The following is a 16,770-nucleotide window of genomic DNA, read 5'->3' as shown; positions in this document are numbered from 1 at the left end:
TAATTTCGATTTATATTATTATTTATACTAGTATATTACCCCATTGATCTCGAAAATGAACATTCGATGTATTGTACACGATTATCTTCCAGTTTGACTTAGGTTGTTTTTTTTTAGATCTACTGTACCGATACGATGATCTAACATCATAAAACTAAATGTTTATATAATTGTATCCTGTGTGATAAAGTTGTAGTGGTTTAAGCACGGGGCTTCGTCCTTGGCGGGTCGGGTTCAAATCCCACCAATCACCAAGATAACTTGAGGACCTGGAGGTTCGAAGCTATTTATTTGAAAAAAAAAAATTTTGTCCTAGGACGCTGAGCAAGAGCCCGGAATTGTTTTTCACATTACTTCATGCTTGACCTAGGGGTTACGGCATTATCACTTGGATAAAATCCATTGGTAATTTGGCGGGATTTGAACCCGGGACCCCAGGAACCGGAGTCCCGCGCTCTAACCACTAGACCAGCTCGCTCCCTTGAAAAAAATATTGCGTCTCAAATAAGAAGAGCTTTCTTTATATTAATGAACTCTCTTTACTGAAAGCCTTGAAAAACAACCAATCATGTATCCTAGCACTATTACTAACCTAACCCAAAACTATTTGATTTCCTACCATTAAAATGTCACCTTTGTCAAATAGTGTCATACTAATCTAGCCCGTGTCAAAAAATAACAAATAGACTCTATCGGTTGCAGGGTATTAGAAGAGGACTGGTATAAAAATGGCAAAAGCACAAAAAGTAAAACCCTGTCACTTATCACGTGAGAATGATTTACACTTTCCGTCACAACAGATTACCTTATGAAAATTTATGAGGATGAAGTGAAACTGAGTCTTACCATTACTTTTACACAGGTAAAATATTGGTGAGGGTCTTAAAAAGCTATTAGTATGTCTAATGCGACATTAGATTTTCCCCCAACTCTTCTAATATGGTTTACTTGTTTCTACATTAATACGTAAACTGTATGATGCATTATATACAATTTTCACTGGTGATTTATAATGTATACAACGAAAGTACGTATCATTCGGACGTTTTTTGGCTTAACATTTACCAAAAATTAACATATAAATAAATATGAGAAATTACTGAATCGCGTATCAAGTACAACGCCTTCAATGGTTAAGACAATATTTACCATTTTGGTTGAAATGAAATGAAATGTTTATTCGTCATATAAAGTTTACAAGATTGTGATTTTCAAATATAAACATATGACATGTCAAATCATATGGATTCCATCCAATGTGAAATTTTTCGTTTTACATAACATCAATGAAACTACTCTTGAGCTTTAATTATTGAACAATTCGATAGCATTACAGATTTTGGGTGGTAATTCAGCACTAATGCAATAGACAATGTTTTAAGATGATTTCTTTAAATAACTGTTCTTCAAAGTAACTTTTCTAAGCATACTTTTACTTTGTTACATGTTAAAATTCAAACGAAAACAAAATCATTTATTTGCGCACTAAGCTATTTAAATATTTCACCGTTTTATTATATCTAGTCTATATCTAAACCTGAGTTGTAAAAAATTTTAATTTCTCGTCTTTCATTTACTGTCAGTAATGTAAATACAATTCCCTTACTGTATTATCTTTATATATCCCATGTTCGATACAGCACAATATGCTTTGTAGCGATTGTAATTCTCTTTGAGATAAGATTCTAAAGGATTAGAGTCGTATTCGCCAAGGTATTACTTCTCTTCCTCCATTCTTTGGTGGATTTTATTTCAGGTTTTATGCAAGATTAGCCTATATTGTAAATATAAAACTATTTAATCACCGTTTTCTTTTGTCATTTTTAAATAATGTGTGATTTTCATGTTCATACCACCACTTTATAGTTTTAGGATGTAAAACAGCTGCTTAAACTTGTTTTGTTGGTTAAGTATTTTACAAAATTTATATGAGAGTTGTTGAATTTTATCATAATTTTCAGCTCTACTAACTTTATTTTCATTGTTTCAGTTCCACCTCCAGTGATCTCATATCCAGAAGAGGAGTTTTTAGCAGAAGACACTACGGTTCCGTTGAGTTGGTGAGTAGAGAAAGAAGTGTTTTCGTCATTAAGTGTTTCTTGTATTCACTCCACAGTTACCATTTTTTTACATCACACTTAACATTCTGTATTTATCTTTCTATACTTAAAAATATTTTTTTGTTCATTTATAGTGTCGTCCTTACTTAAATAATTCACAACACAAAAAAGCTTTCGTAGAATTTGAAGGAATTTCCCTGGAAAATATTTAACCTAATAACTAGGCCTATAGCCTTGAAAAAACGTAAAATGTTCATTTAGTACTGTAATGCTTTTTAAGTCTTAAAGCCAACTTAATGGTATATCTAATATTGACTTAGATAGCCAACCACATGGTTGACCAAACGATCATCGTGATAGATTTGTTTAAATGCACAGGAATAACATCATATTATCAATTATAATATTAGTAAGATAATTATTATCAATTGTCAGTTATTGAGATAGGGGCGCTACCTAGGTGCGTATTTCAACCCAAATATGAGTGAAGTATGTGTGTAGAATGGATTGAAATTGTCTTTGTATAGCGTTTTTACTGACTATAAGGATCAGTCATGATAATTTATTCAAAATATTATCATTTATTCTTCCCATAGCTCTTATTTGAATTTAATAGAACCTCTTATTGAAAGCATTATGATTTTAGTCCTCAACACAAAGTTTGTAGTTTTCCTTAGAGTTTACAAGAGGTCCGTAGAGTAAGATTTTGCTGGAAAAGTAGGTCCTTGCAATGAATGGCCTTACTGACGTTACATGTAAAAAGCCTCTACCCATCGTTAAGGAATGGTTCATCAGCATTAGGCCTTTAGAAAAACAAGGGCTATATCGTAAGCAAATTACATAATGCACAATGCCATTGTAATAATAATGTGTAATAATAATACTCACAAAACAAATATTCATATAGTATACAATGTATATAAAATTGTATATACACTGTATATAAAATGTTAGGCTACATTTCATAACCTCAAGTGACTATTTGAAAAACGGGCTCAAGTTTAAAGAACGAGGAGAAGGTATACCTCGGGATAATAAGCTAACTAAATCACAAAACTGAAGTTTCTTACATCGCTCCTTTATAACTTAGCTCCCAAAATGTTTTCGCCATTTTTTGCCATTGTAAATGAAAAGCCATTGCCGCTATTAAAAAAATCCCGTCGCCAAAAACAATAAAATTTAAATTCACCAAATATCTCTAAATTTCAAAAAGGTTTGCGTTTCTATGTTATTACTACGTACATAGTCAAAGGTACAATATAACATGATAATATACACATACACAATTTGACAACGACGCACTTAAATTTGTGACATGGCAACTTAAAAAGCATAAACATGTACATAATGTTCCCAATTCCAGCTAATCCTTTTTTCCTGAGGATAAGAACTTCTTTACCCTTGCAAAACATGTATTGAAAACAGACACTTTTGCTTCAGTATAACAAAATAGTACATTTCACCATTAAGGACTGAAAGTAACTTTTTCTTCACGAGCTCTTGTTTGCAAAATGACAAAGTGTCAAATCAAATCAAATTCTTTATTGCCTCGTCACACGTGTCATGCACGGCATCGTCAACAATACATAATGTAATACTCTTCAATACACAATATGTTAACTCGTTTAATGTACTATATTTTTAGTTTTACTGCACCATATAACAAATTTAGCAAAACCCCGTAAATGCAATGATTGGTTTGTTAGATGAATTGGTCCCAAAAATGGTTTCCATCTTGTAATGAAATTACACGTGAGGAACCTGTTATCACTAAGAATGTATTACAACACAATATACAATTTCCAATTTTCTGATATATTTACATTGTAAACTGTCAAAATGTGAAATTATCATTAACCAACTCTCTATCTACATGTACAATTACGTTTAACTAGCTCCCAACACTAATCCATTCAAAGATTGAAGATTATTTAGAAAACTACAAAACTGTATCGCAAAAGTTGACAACTTGTTTCCAAAAACCATAATAATATCTAAACCAGTAAGACATTCAAACTATTAAACATAAATCCAAAATTTCATTTTCAACGTAATCTTAATCACTCAGACTTCTAATTACTCTTTTGTTGCAAACTTCTCATCGCAAGCGTTATCACAATTAAAATAAACAATTTACTTAACCAACTTCAAGATCAGAATTGTGCTGGAGATTCTTTGTTTGCTTAAAATATTCATGGAAATCTAATTAATTAACCACAAGCTATGTTTATTCATCAGCATAGCTTATTTCCAACATAACTTGTTCGTTACACCACACTAATAAATATGAATTTGCATGTTAACACAGCCACTAATTGAAAGTTGATGTTCTAAATTATATGAGGTTATTTTTTTGCTTTTCAAAATATTTTCACACAAAATGATTATATTTTGTGTGTGGAGATTTTTGTAGTTGAGGATTTTTTTATGAATAAGTGTTTTGTCAATAAATTGCTTCTTGATTGCATACTTAGCAAATCAAATCAAAACTCTTTCTTTGTTATGCTGCAGATACTTGCTGTAACTCGCATTGGTCCTTCTTTGAAAATAAATGTAAACGTCTAAGTATTTCTATCCAATCAAAAATTTTCAGCAGTGTATTTAATTGCTTCTCCGAATTATTGAATTTGTACGGTTAATTTGTTACCAAGAATTACTTCGGATTGCTCTTAAATTTCTCAAAATTTTATTATTGTAAATCTTGAACCTTGCAGTCAATATCTAGCTTATAAATTAGCTGGTATGCTTTATAATCAGGACAAATTAAAAGGGCACATTACTGTAAACTAACAGAGTTATTTATCAACTATGAAACTATCTAAAACGAAGATCACGTTGTTTTTTACAAGAAATTTGAAAATCAAACCAATTTGATTGAAGATTTTACCACAGCCGGTCCATATATGGTAAATCTACTTGACTTCAATACACAATAGTGTTGTTTTGTCAAGCGTTGTATCCTGTTAACAATATTCTCGCCACCAACGCTTTAGTTTAGACATAAATTCACACCAATAGCATTTAATTACTTATGTTTTCATTTAAATGTCATTTTTATGTAAGCTATCCTACTAACTCTTGATTTTTATTCTTAAAAATCATTATTACTAATATTTGGCAATCATTTGATTTGTTTTAAAGTTAAGCCTTCGTATTTTAAACAGTACAATAAAAACAGAAAGTCATTTAAACGCAACTTGGATAATGTTGCATTCATTCACAACAGATAAGTGAAGAAAACAGTTTCAAAGAAAAGAATAAAACTTTGTCAAGAGCACTCTGGGGGAACTCAAAAGAATCCTATTTATTGTTATCCAAACAAAGTAGTACACTTTATAAAGTCTAGTTTAAATAAAGCTGAGTAACTAATTATTCTTACTTTGCAGTTAGCAAGATAAAAGATTTTAATTAAATTAATCTTGGTTCTTCAGACTGCTTTGGGACTTGAATATTTTTATATTGGGTTTCAAATATACAGAAACGGATCCCCACTTTTACAGGACTTTGTTCGGTTCACTGTGTGTATTTTAATTTTGTGAAATAAGTAACACATACATTTTGCAATCCTACTGAGGTATCCAAATCAAATCTAATAACTTGGCCTACCCTAATAATATACTATTTCATAGGTTAAACATACCCACTTTCATATGTATCATAATAATATGAATCAGCTGAAACATGGCCTCCTCTAGTACAATGCCACGGCGAGAGAAAACTGGCAACACCGCAGCCCAGGCCTACAAAACAGCTGATATATTGACACGTAATGGAGCGTCTGCACAATGTTTATGTTTATACAGTTATTACTGTTGTTAACATGGCAACAGGCCGGTGCGACGTTGCCACACACCGACACCGCAGCCCCGGCCTACAAAACAGCTGATATATTGACACGTAATGGAGCGTCTGCACAATGTTTATGTTTATACAGTTATCACTGTTGTTACCATGGCAACAGGCCGGTGCGACGTTGCCACATACCAACGCCGTGGCTTTTAGAGGAGGCTATGACTGAAAACTATTCAAAAGTGTTGATATGTCAACTAAAACTTGATTTGTTTACGTTTTCTACTTTCTAGGCAATTTTACTAACCTCAATGTATCATGGCAGAATATAATTGTACCTTTGTAACCTTGCCTTCTGATACAACACTCAGAGAAAGATTTATATCGGTAATTCTTTGTGTTTCCTGACAAAGATTAAAGCCTACATTGTCAAATGTACACTGAATTGTTGCAAACATTTTGTCATCATCATCATCAGTCTCCAGCGTTATCTGTTGAAGCGCACACGTCCAAAAAAGCTTCAGATGTTTCAATATTTTTAGAAGTATAATTGTGCGATCCTAATCCCTTTAGCGAGGCTTAATAAGGAATAAATTATAAGATAACATCAAACAGTAAACTACATTGCAAAACATTTAAGGGTCAATGACACCCCATCGATGTATATAGTATACATCTATGGAAACACCAAATGGAGTTTTCAATGTATTACCTGGTAAAGAATGTATTATTGAAAACTGATCAAATGTTGCATGTTACATATGCTTTGCCTCAAATTAAACTTCTTTTAAACAGTACCAAAAAAACAGAAAATCATTTAAACGCAACTTGGATAATTAATTATGTAGCATTCATTCACAACAGATAAGTGAACAAAACAGTTTCAAAGAAAAGAATAAAACTTCTTTTAAGCTTCTTCGTAGGCAAGTCGACGGATGTGGAAAAAATCTACTGCATGATTAGCATACATTCCTCTGTAATATACCTTTGGTATTTGCAGTAAGCATGTGTTATACAGGGTGAATTTTAAATGAGTTCCCCCCCTACTTTTTTCTACATTTCTTAAGATATCATCTCCGGACCACGTCAGATCATTGTTGAGTAGTAAGTACTTCATTTTGACTGGGTTTACATTTTTGGCCGCCATCTTGGATCCGCCATATTGGATACAAAGTTTTTTTTTCAAATGTAAAGGTAGGGTTGTGACCCATTATTTCAAACAAGAATTTTACGCTGATTACAATGCCGCAATTCGTTTTTAAAAATCTTGATCCGTTCTAAAGTTATGAGGAGTTTTTATAACTTTATTTTTAGCCCATTTTAACATTGTGCATTAACAAAATAAGCCCATAATCTCAAAATAGTGTTAGATAAAGATAAGTATACACCACCATTAATTGTCGACATATTTTCACTTGGTTATGACGGATGTAAATTTTCCAGCCGCCATCTTGGATCCGCCATTTTGAAATGTGATCAATTAATTTAAATATGAAGGTGGTGTTGTGACCCATCATTTTGAACTACTTTTTTATACTGGACTCAATGCCGCAATCCGTTTTTGGTTATCAAGCTTTCTTGATGAAATATTAAAATATCTTATTTAAAATTTCAATATTTCAAAATCCAAAGATGAAAATGAAAAACGGATTGCGGCATTGAGTTCAGCATAAAGAAGTAGCTCAAAATGATGGGTCACAACACCACCTTCATTTTTAAATTAATTGATCACATTTCAAAATGGCGGATCCAAGATGGCGGCTGAAAAAACTACATCCGTCACAACCAAGTGAAAGTATGTCAACAATGAATGGTGTTGTATACTTATCTTTATCTAGCACTATTTTGAGATTATGGTCTTAGTTTGTAAATGCACAATGTTAAAATGCGCTAAAAATAAAGTTATAAAAAGTCCTCATAACTTTAGAACGGATCAAGATTTTTAAAAACTAATTGCGGCATTGTAATCAGCGTAAAATTCTTGTTTGAAATAATGGGTCACAACCCTACCTTTACATTTGAAAAAAAAAACTTTGTATCCAATATGGCGGATCCAAGATGGCGGCCAAAAATGTACACCCAGTCAAAATGAAATACTTACTACTCAACAATGATCTGACGTGGTCCGGAGATGATATCTTAAGAAATGTAGAAAAAAGTAGGGGGGGAACTCATTTAAAATTCACCCTGTATAGATGATTAATAACCTTGTTTTGTATTTAAACACTTTTTTTCTGTTTCAGCTTCCCCAGGTAGAAGTGAACGGCCAAGAACCAAATGGAAGAAGATTCCGAGTCGAGAATGGAGACTCCCTTGGGGAAAAGGAAGAGGTAATTTTTAAAAATTAAATTTCAGCAACTATAGATTTTTTGAAGACAAAATATTTAAAAAAATATTATTTTTCTCAAATATTGTTTTCACTAGTAAGTCGTTTCCACCTTCCATCACTTAATTCCATTTAATGCAAATAATATTTAAAACTGGTAAAAAATGTACTTCTAGTTTGGTTTGCAGCAGTAAAATATTACCCATGTCAATAAAAAATGTCCTTAATTACAAAAAACTATTTTAAAAAATATTTTTCACAAATACTTCCAAGTTTGACGTGCAGGATAGAAGCGCCTAAGGGAGTTAAGTACAATCTTGTTTTTACAAAATCGTTTAAGCTAAAGAGGCTGGATTTTAATTTACCCTAAGGAGTTTCCAGGTCTCCAGGTACCGATTTTTTAAAATATTAAATGCCTGAGTTGTTTTGCCAAGAAAATTCTTTTTAAAATTCCACTTTACTGTTCATATCCTACATTTTATTTAAATGCTTAAGGCATTAACGTTATTCTTTTGGCATTATAAACATGTTATGAGTCTTTAAATGTTAAATTATATATGAAAATAGATACAAATATTCAGTTTAATCAATAGATGCGCACCATAAAGTATTAATAAGCGATTACAGTAATCCGATGGTACTATGAACAAATGACAAATTATCAAAAATGTATATACATGTGAAACCCCTAGGAGAATAACAAAATGTGCATGGTAAACGTATATATCGTAATTAATAAACTAACAAAAAGAAAACAAAGCAAGATGAAAGCTAACTAATTTATATATTACCATAAATAACGTAGGAACACTACAAAAGAACATAAATAAGAATACATAAATGTATAAATAAACTAAACAATACCTGACATAAACAGTGACGCACACTTGGGGCGCATTTGCTAAATACGTTTTCTTTTGGGGAAAAAAAAAACTTTGCGGCCTCTTTTGGTCTTGTATTTTTCTGTCCACATAGTCGTCTGCGTTGAAAGTATCCGCTAAAGTACAATGTTGAACTGTACATATAAAAAGTAGTGCAATGTACCAGGATCTGAGCCCTCGAAATCTTTGCCTTGGGCCCGAATTCCGTTGTCCCACTGACTAACCCAAACGCACGAATGCAGATTTTATAATGAAGCAATATCACTGCCTCTTAACCACAGAAAACGTACTACTATAATCCAGAATGCCAACCGCATGGTAAAAAGCATTAAGCAGTTTGAGAGAGCTTTGCCTGTTATAGTAGTACGTTTTCTGTGCTCTTAACCGAGCGGCCGATTGAACATTGATAACACACTTGTAAACGTTAACCGACGCTCCATTATGAACAATGCAACAGCTGTTGCAGTAGGCCGGGATTGCGACGTTGCCACTTTTATGCCACGGCCTTGTATTAAAGGAGACAATGGTACTTTAATACTGTTATCTGATATGGCGACCATACTAAGGTATGTATTTTAAGCCAAGTAAGAATGATCATTTGTGTAGTTTTTTTTTTTTTTTTTTTTTTTTTTTTGCTAAAACCCATATGTTTATTTGGCAACGACCATTACTAAAATTTCACAGAGATGGTTCTAGGATCATTATAAAGCTACTGACAGTTGTCAAGGTGGAACCGTACCTCCTGGTAACTAGGCGAGCCCTATTACAAATAACCACAGGGATATTCTCTGTGTAACAAATTGAAGCGACAATCTTATATAGGGCAATTTCCTACCCTTGCCACAACAAGATATAGGCTGCACCCCCAATAAGTAATTACAACTGACCACGCTCCAATATACCTGCCAATCAGTCACTTCCTACGAAACCACCCTTAGATTAACTTACAGTAAAGGCTAACTTAGGTTAGGTTAGCTTAGGTTATGTTATATGTAAATTTAAAAACACACCATCATTTAAAATGCTTGGTTAACTAACCTACCTAACCTAACCTGATGTGGTCAGTATAACAGAAGAGTATAATTATTTCATGGAAAGTTATATTTAACTGTCAATTATAACATTGCCACTGTTTACTTATAAAATAGATGTTTCCACTAAATGTATTTGTCCCTGGTAAATGTAATGACCATAGAACTAACGTTGATAAAACTACCCAAAATGAAACTATGAACCCCGAAAACCCTCATGCATGTGCTTAAAATACCCTCGGACCCCATTGGACAACATGGTCCCCGTTTGAAGTTCGCGATGGAGCATTTATAAGTAAATACTCATTATTTGGTCTTCATAATAAGAAAACCCCCGCACAGTACGTATTTGCTCTGTTACATTTAATTTATGGAATTTAAATCAAGTTAGTTAATTCAGCCACAAGGATGATTTAATTAGACCAAAGAGTATACACAGTGAAGTGTTACAGTTAACATTTGTTTATGTTGTAACCGATGGTGGGGGTATCTGTGTTCTCCGGTGTATTAAAGGAACTACATATTTCTCTTCTGCGTCATCATCCCGTTGCATAGATTATCCAGTAAACATTATATAATATGGTGAATTTTACCTATTGAAACGTATGGTGAATTTTACCTATTGAAACGTGTTACCATTAGCCTGTATTTACTATGCAAGCTGTCATTATATACGACTATTTTAAAACTCTCTAAGGGGATGGTGGTGGGAGTGAGCTGGTCTAGTGGTAGAGCACGGGACCCCTGGGGCCCGGGTTCAAATCCCACCAAATCACCAACGGATTTTATCAAAGTGATTATGCCTCAACCCCTAGGTCTAGCCTGAAGAACTTTAAAAAACAATTCCGGGCTCGTGCCTAGCCCCCCCCCCCCCCTAGTTGGTACTTTTAGTATTCATCATTCATATTCTACTTTATGGAATAAAGCGTTGCAGATCTGTATTTCTGTTGGATTAAGTATCTTAGAACAATTAAATACTTAATTTACATTACCGGTACATGTTCTAATAGCTTTTGAAATATTTTCCAATTTTTGTTTTTCAAATTAACTATTTCCATATTAGAGTACGTTCAAAGTGGGTTTCCCAGTGTAGGTCCATGGGTGGCTGGTTTGGATGTTTTAAGTATGTAAATGAACGTCGGGTAAACAGTTTTCATGTACTCGGAATTAGCTTGTCTTGTTAGTTTTGCCCACATTTACATCATGTCAATGTTTGCTTACGAAAACATTGAAAACAGGATACCGTTTGTATAAATAATACAAGTATAATATGTTTTACTTATTTATGGTGGTTATAAGCTAAAGTACGCTTTTTCATGTAATTCAATTTATAATTGGTTAAACACTATGTACAACTGCTATGTGATACTTTATCCTAAACACACAAATTAATTAATTAATAACTGAATTGATTAAGTTAATTTCTGCTATTCACACATTTTGTTAAATATATTTGCTTTAAAAATTCAAGATATTTACATGAACAATCAATCATACATGTCAATTTCGATGGTTGACAAATAAGGCAAAATTTGGTGCTACGTGACTAGCCTAGCCACATTCTAGCTCATTTTACAACTAAAATAGTGACATCTTAGCTATTTTTATTTTACAGTTTTGATCTTTGTGTCTTTTGTGATTGAGTAATTTTTGTCAGATTTTGATGAAATTTTGTTTAAAGGGGTAAGGCAGGATAAACGTGAATGAGTTCGCGAGCCAGCATGATCGGACCATGGGAACGGGGTTTTTACGGGGGGGTTTTATGGGGTACAAATTGATTTTTCTCATTTTGACCCTCAAATCACAAAATTTCTCCATTTCTCTCTAGGCCTTTTTAAAGAGCTTAACAAAACAAATAAATTAGTATATCAAAGTGTTTTGTACAAGTTATTGGTAACGGAGAAAATTCAAAAAATTTTAAATTTAAAATCCCCATGTTATTCTTATGGAGAATATTGTAAAATGTTGCAGCTTGCTTGTTTATAGATATATTTTGATCAAACTTGGCAAATTATTTATTTTACACTAAGCTATAAATATTTTACAAAAACACACTTTATTAGTTTCCTTGTAGCAGCAAACTTAGGTACTCGTTAAACCTAATGTTATTTAAATAAATTTAATTCAAAATCAATTCAGACAAATGGAAATTCACTTAGTCGGTAGGTTTGCTGCGGCGGGGGTATTATATGTATAATACTGACGGTACACTAGCGGAATCATTTTAATAGCTTTCCCAACTTCAGTTTTCATTCGCTTTACGTAACGTTTCTACAATTTTAGCATAGACTATTGCATAACTACAGACAATGATTACTACTAGAGTCCTGCAATGATTGCAAGCCTCACAATACAACGTATCTGTCCAGGACTGCTCCATTGGTTGACAATTGTCTGTCAGTCAGTAGATAATAACGCGATGTGCTATTGACATTTTTGAATGAGTTTGGTCGTTGGGAGTAAATATCGATTAACGATTTCCTCTCTTTTTGAACATTCTATTTTCAAATTATGTGCTACAAATACACAAGATAGAAGGTGTATAATTTGTTTTCAACAATACAGGGTGAATCAGACTACCCGTGCACATACTAAAACAGACAGTAGGTGTAAATTGGAAAGTTGTTCATCTTTACAATACTCTTAAACTGATATGCTGTTTGACATATGTTGCAATTTAATTGTTTTTTTTTTTTATTTACAGGACTATCAACATTACAAAAAATAAAATTTTTTAAAAAAATTTAAAAAATTATTACATGGGGCACATGAATGTAAAGCTGTGTTTACCAAGATTACGAAATTTCATATCAGAACGAAAATATTGATCTGTTTGGAAAATACAGGGTATTATGTCAATACGCGAAAAATTCGCAAAAATTCGTTCATTTTGAAACGATTTGAGAAAATTGAGTTCTTTTTCACCAAAATGTAGCTCGAAGGAAGACTTTCTAAAAATTTACAATGTGACATACGGAAATGTTGAGATTCGAACCCGTGACCTTCATTTCTGGAACACCCTGTGCTTAGATCATGTTCTAAGTATTTTATGTGTGTGTGTTTCTTCGTATTTGATTTAGGGGGACATTATTGTATAATAATTCTATTTCGCGTTTCTGTGTGAAAACGCACTCTCGTAAAACTATGTACACGGGTGGTCTGATTCACCCTGTATAAATGCAAAATCTCCAACAATCTTACACCAAGATCCGACACAAAGTAAAACTTTATATCAACATTTTTAGAATGACCCAATCACTGGTCCTTTTTTTTCAACATCAACCATGTTAGGAAGCATTATTTATTGTTCCCCAACCCAATGACATGTGAGTCCATAATAGACTTTGTTCAGAATTGAACCAACAGCCTTCAGAGTTGAAGCTGAACCCTGCAATCACTTGGATAGGTATCCAATCTATTATTACAATTTTGACCATTTTATCCACCTTGTTTGGAAAAAAACAAGAATAAATGGAATATATTTAAACCCCAACATAAGCCACAGTGGTGGTTTTTTTCCTTCCACATACATATCCTGACCGTGTTTACCAACTCGAAGTAATAAATCTCGGACCTTTTCACTATCTTAACCGTATTTTTCCGGATCATCTCTTCTATAAATCACTTCGTTCCAACAAAACGATTCATAAATAATCCGGCTAACCTTGTTATCTCAAAGCAACTTTCCAAGAATCAAAATCGTTCTAAAAGTCGTTACAGTCATCCGTCATTGACTTATGTTTTTGTAAACAAGTTGTCAGAAGTCAATTTTGTATGTGTTAACGTTAAACTTACGCCGGAAGTGTTACATCGTGTTATTTTCCCAAATAGTTGTAAACATTACATTTTGATTTCCCAGTGTATGTTATAATTAATCAGGTACGCCAACACAATAGTACATGAGTATGTAAATAATCACAATTTGAAGCAGTATTCATAATATGGGACTGGCTTAAATAGGAAAACACTGGACGAATATGCAATAGGATCAAATATTATGGGATTTCTGTGATATATATTATAAGTAGTGGTGCAGTATAAGAAAATGAAAGATCTAAATTAAATACCAAGAACAAACCCATGCTGAAAAATAGTATAGTCTACAAAGGCACTTTAAATAAGCACATTCAAGATAAGGTAGTTTTATAATTAGTTATGTTTTGAAAGTATTATTTCTTTAAATTATGACATTAGAATCCTTCAGCTCAAAAAAATTAGCAATGATATTTTTTTGTAATTTTTGTTAAGGTAAGATATAGTACGTAACTTATTCAAGCCCTATTTTGCACCACTTCCAAACTGATGTATACACAGTTCTTTTTCACATGAAAAATATGCAATTGCTTTTTAAACATTTAGCTAAAACACTTTTATAATTATGATAATCATAGGGTTAATTTGTATTTTATTACAACAAAATGTTATTTTTCAGATTTTCGGGTCCCCAAGTACGCCAGTGCTTGAGAATCCGGAATATCAAACGCGGTGGTACTTTAAGTACTTCCTTGGAAAACGTAAGTTCATTGCTTAACAAATATTGCTCTAGTAAAAGCATGAGTAGCTAAATCGTTAAAGTTCTAATTTGAGAAGAACCATGATTCTAGAATTAGTCTTAGTTTTAAAGTTAAGTTTATAAATAATCGCGAGTTTTTTGCATTATCCTAACTATTAAGTATAATTATCATCTGAATGTTGTAAAATGTTGTCAACTAATTAAGTGTTCATAGAAACTAACAATATTGTAAATGTAGATAAAATAAGTTTTTATGGAAACAATATTGTAATGTTACAACAAAATCATTTGTATGACCAATAACGAAATATATGCTTGCCTTTATGGAATTGTATTTTAAAAATCACTATACTTTGTATGGTTACCTATAATTCAGCAAATGGACAAGAATAACGACCTTACTCTTTAAAATTAATGACTCGTTTACTGTCTTATGTAACAAGAAGCTAACAATCGTGCTGTAGTTTACAAAATCGCGTTGTAAAACAGTTTTGGCTTACCAAATCAATCTAGTAAATCGTCAATTTAACATAAGTTTAAAGCGAATTTCTGTGCCCTTTCGAGATCTGAAATCTCATGTCGTTGCCAGTTAAAACGTCTGCATTTCAACCATAGATTTTAGACAAAACAAAAATGGGGTAATCAAAATCCACATACTTTCTCTTAAGATTTTCAATGCATATTACACTAAGTAGTCTATGCATCTTTAAGTATTGAATCATGCTCCTAGGTTCAATTCCCATACGATTTACGCATGATAACATTTTATAAACAAAATCCCCCCATGGCACTCACAACAATGACCAAGGAAGCTGTCGCGCTGTTTGGGTCTTCGGTCTATTTAAATCGATGGACAATAGCTGCCAATTGCACGTCCACTGCTCGGACAGCCGCTAAATTAGACTCATCAAAGCACTGTAACATCAGAGCTATATTTAAACCAAGCGTGATATAGCGCTAAATATTGCTGCCAATTCTGTATTAATAGTACTCATCAGGTAAATTAAATGTAAATAGTACATCTTTTACATTACGTTGAAAAACAAAGAACAACTTCACTCTGAGAGTTTTTATACAACTTAAGATAAATTTGTTTGAAGAACTGTTAATAACAGAACGTCATGACAAAAACAGTTAGGCTATATCAGTAATAATGGGGTCTAAATATAGAACGTGGGACTTCGGTCCCTGAAGTTTCGGGTTCAAATCCCGCCAAATCACCAATGGATTTTATCTCAGTGATAGTGATGCAACCCCTAGGTCTAGCCTCAAGTAAGTGGAAAACAATCCCAAGCTCGTGCCTCTGAAGACAAAAAATAAAAATAACAGTAATAAGAAAAGTATAAATATAAGCCTTGCGCAGACGCTATACCATGAATTAATGCAACAGCTGTTTTGGGTGGCCTGATCTGCAGTGTTGCCATTATTTTCTCGCCGCGACCTTGTATTAGAGAATGTCTTGGAAGTATACTCGTTGTCCTGTTTTCTATATCCAGATGTCTTTGATCATATTGTCCTATTGAGTACCCTTATTACAGATTAATCGTCTGTAAAATAAGTCTATACGTAAAATTTACTAGGTACACATTACTTATTTGTTAAGTTTATTTATGATTAAAATAGGCCGACTTACTTTGGTTTAAAATAATGCACTTAAGTGATTATTACACATTAAAATTAACCTATTTCATACATTCAATTTAAATCATAAACCTTTTATCAGTGGCATGTTGTGATTGAAGGCAAGTCTCAATTTGGTTGAAGCTTAAAAATTAAATAAATAGCCAATTACATGCATAAAATACCCGAGTTTAAGCATGTTATTTCTTAGTGGCATGTTGTGAAGGTATACCCATAAACCCCCTCTCACAGCATGATCCTCCCCATTACATTGGACGATGCCTCGGAGACCTATAGGATGTTCCTATCGGTTGTGTTATGTCTCGATAACGCGTGTAAAACTTGTATTGCTTAACAAGAACACTATCTTTTAGGCATCTTCTTTAGAAGCGGTGAAGATGTACATTTCCCATCCAATTTTCCCACTTTTATTTGTTTATTTCACAATGTTTTATACCTTTACAAATTTTTATAAATAAATATTTAACGAAAAAACGATTTCGCACCACTGTATTGGGAGATAGAGCTGCAATGTGTTATGATACTCTTT

The 16,770-nt window shown here is 32.8% G+C and overlaps 1 protein-coding gene across 1 annotated transcript in view; it reads left to right on the top strand.

The window, feature by feature from the left end:
• LOC129005688 (GTPase-activating Rap/Ran-GAP domain-like protein 3) overlaps nucleotides 1-16,770 on the top strand; it is a 179,468-nt gene that overhangs the window by 120,246 nt on the left and 42,452 nt on the right. Inside the window, exons 3-5 of the mRNA XM_054434652.1 lie at nucleotides 1,991-2,060; nucleotides 8,093-8,179; nucleotides 14,520-14,601. Of these exons, the coding sequence (XP_054290627.1) occupies nucleotides 1,991-2,060; nucleotides 8,093-8,179; nucleotides 14,520-14,601 (239 nt within the window). The remainder of the gene's footprint in view (nucleotides 1-1,990; nucleotides 2,061-8,092; nucleotides 8,180-14,519; nucleotides 14,602-16,770) is intronic.

This window comes from Macrosteles quadrilineatus, unplaced genomic scaffold (assembly GCF_028750875.1).
Source record: "Macrosteles quadrilineatus isolate MER2022 unplaced genomic scaffold, UCM_ALF_1.0 Scaffold_30__1_contigs__length_1495292, whole genome shotgun sequence".
Classification (NCBI taxonomy): Eukaryota; Metazoa; Arthropoda; class Insecta; order Hemiptera; family Cicadellidae; genus Macrosteles; species Macrosteles quadrilineatus.
This window is presented reverse-complemented; position numbering and strand designations above follow the sequence as displayed.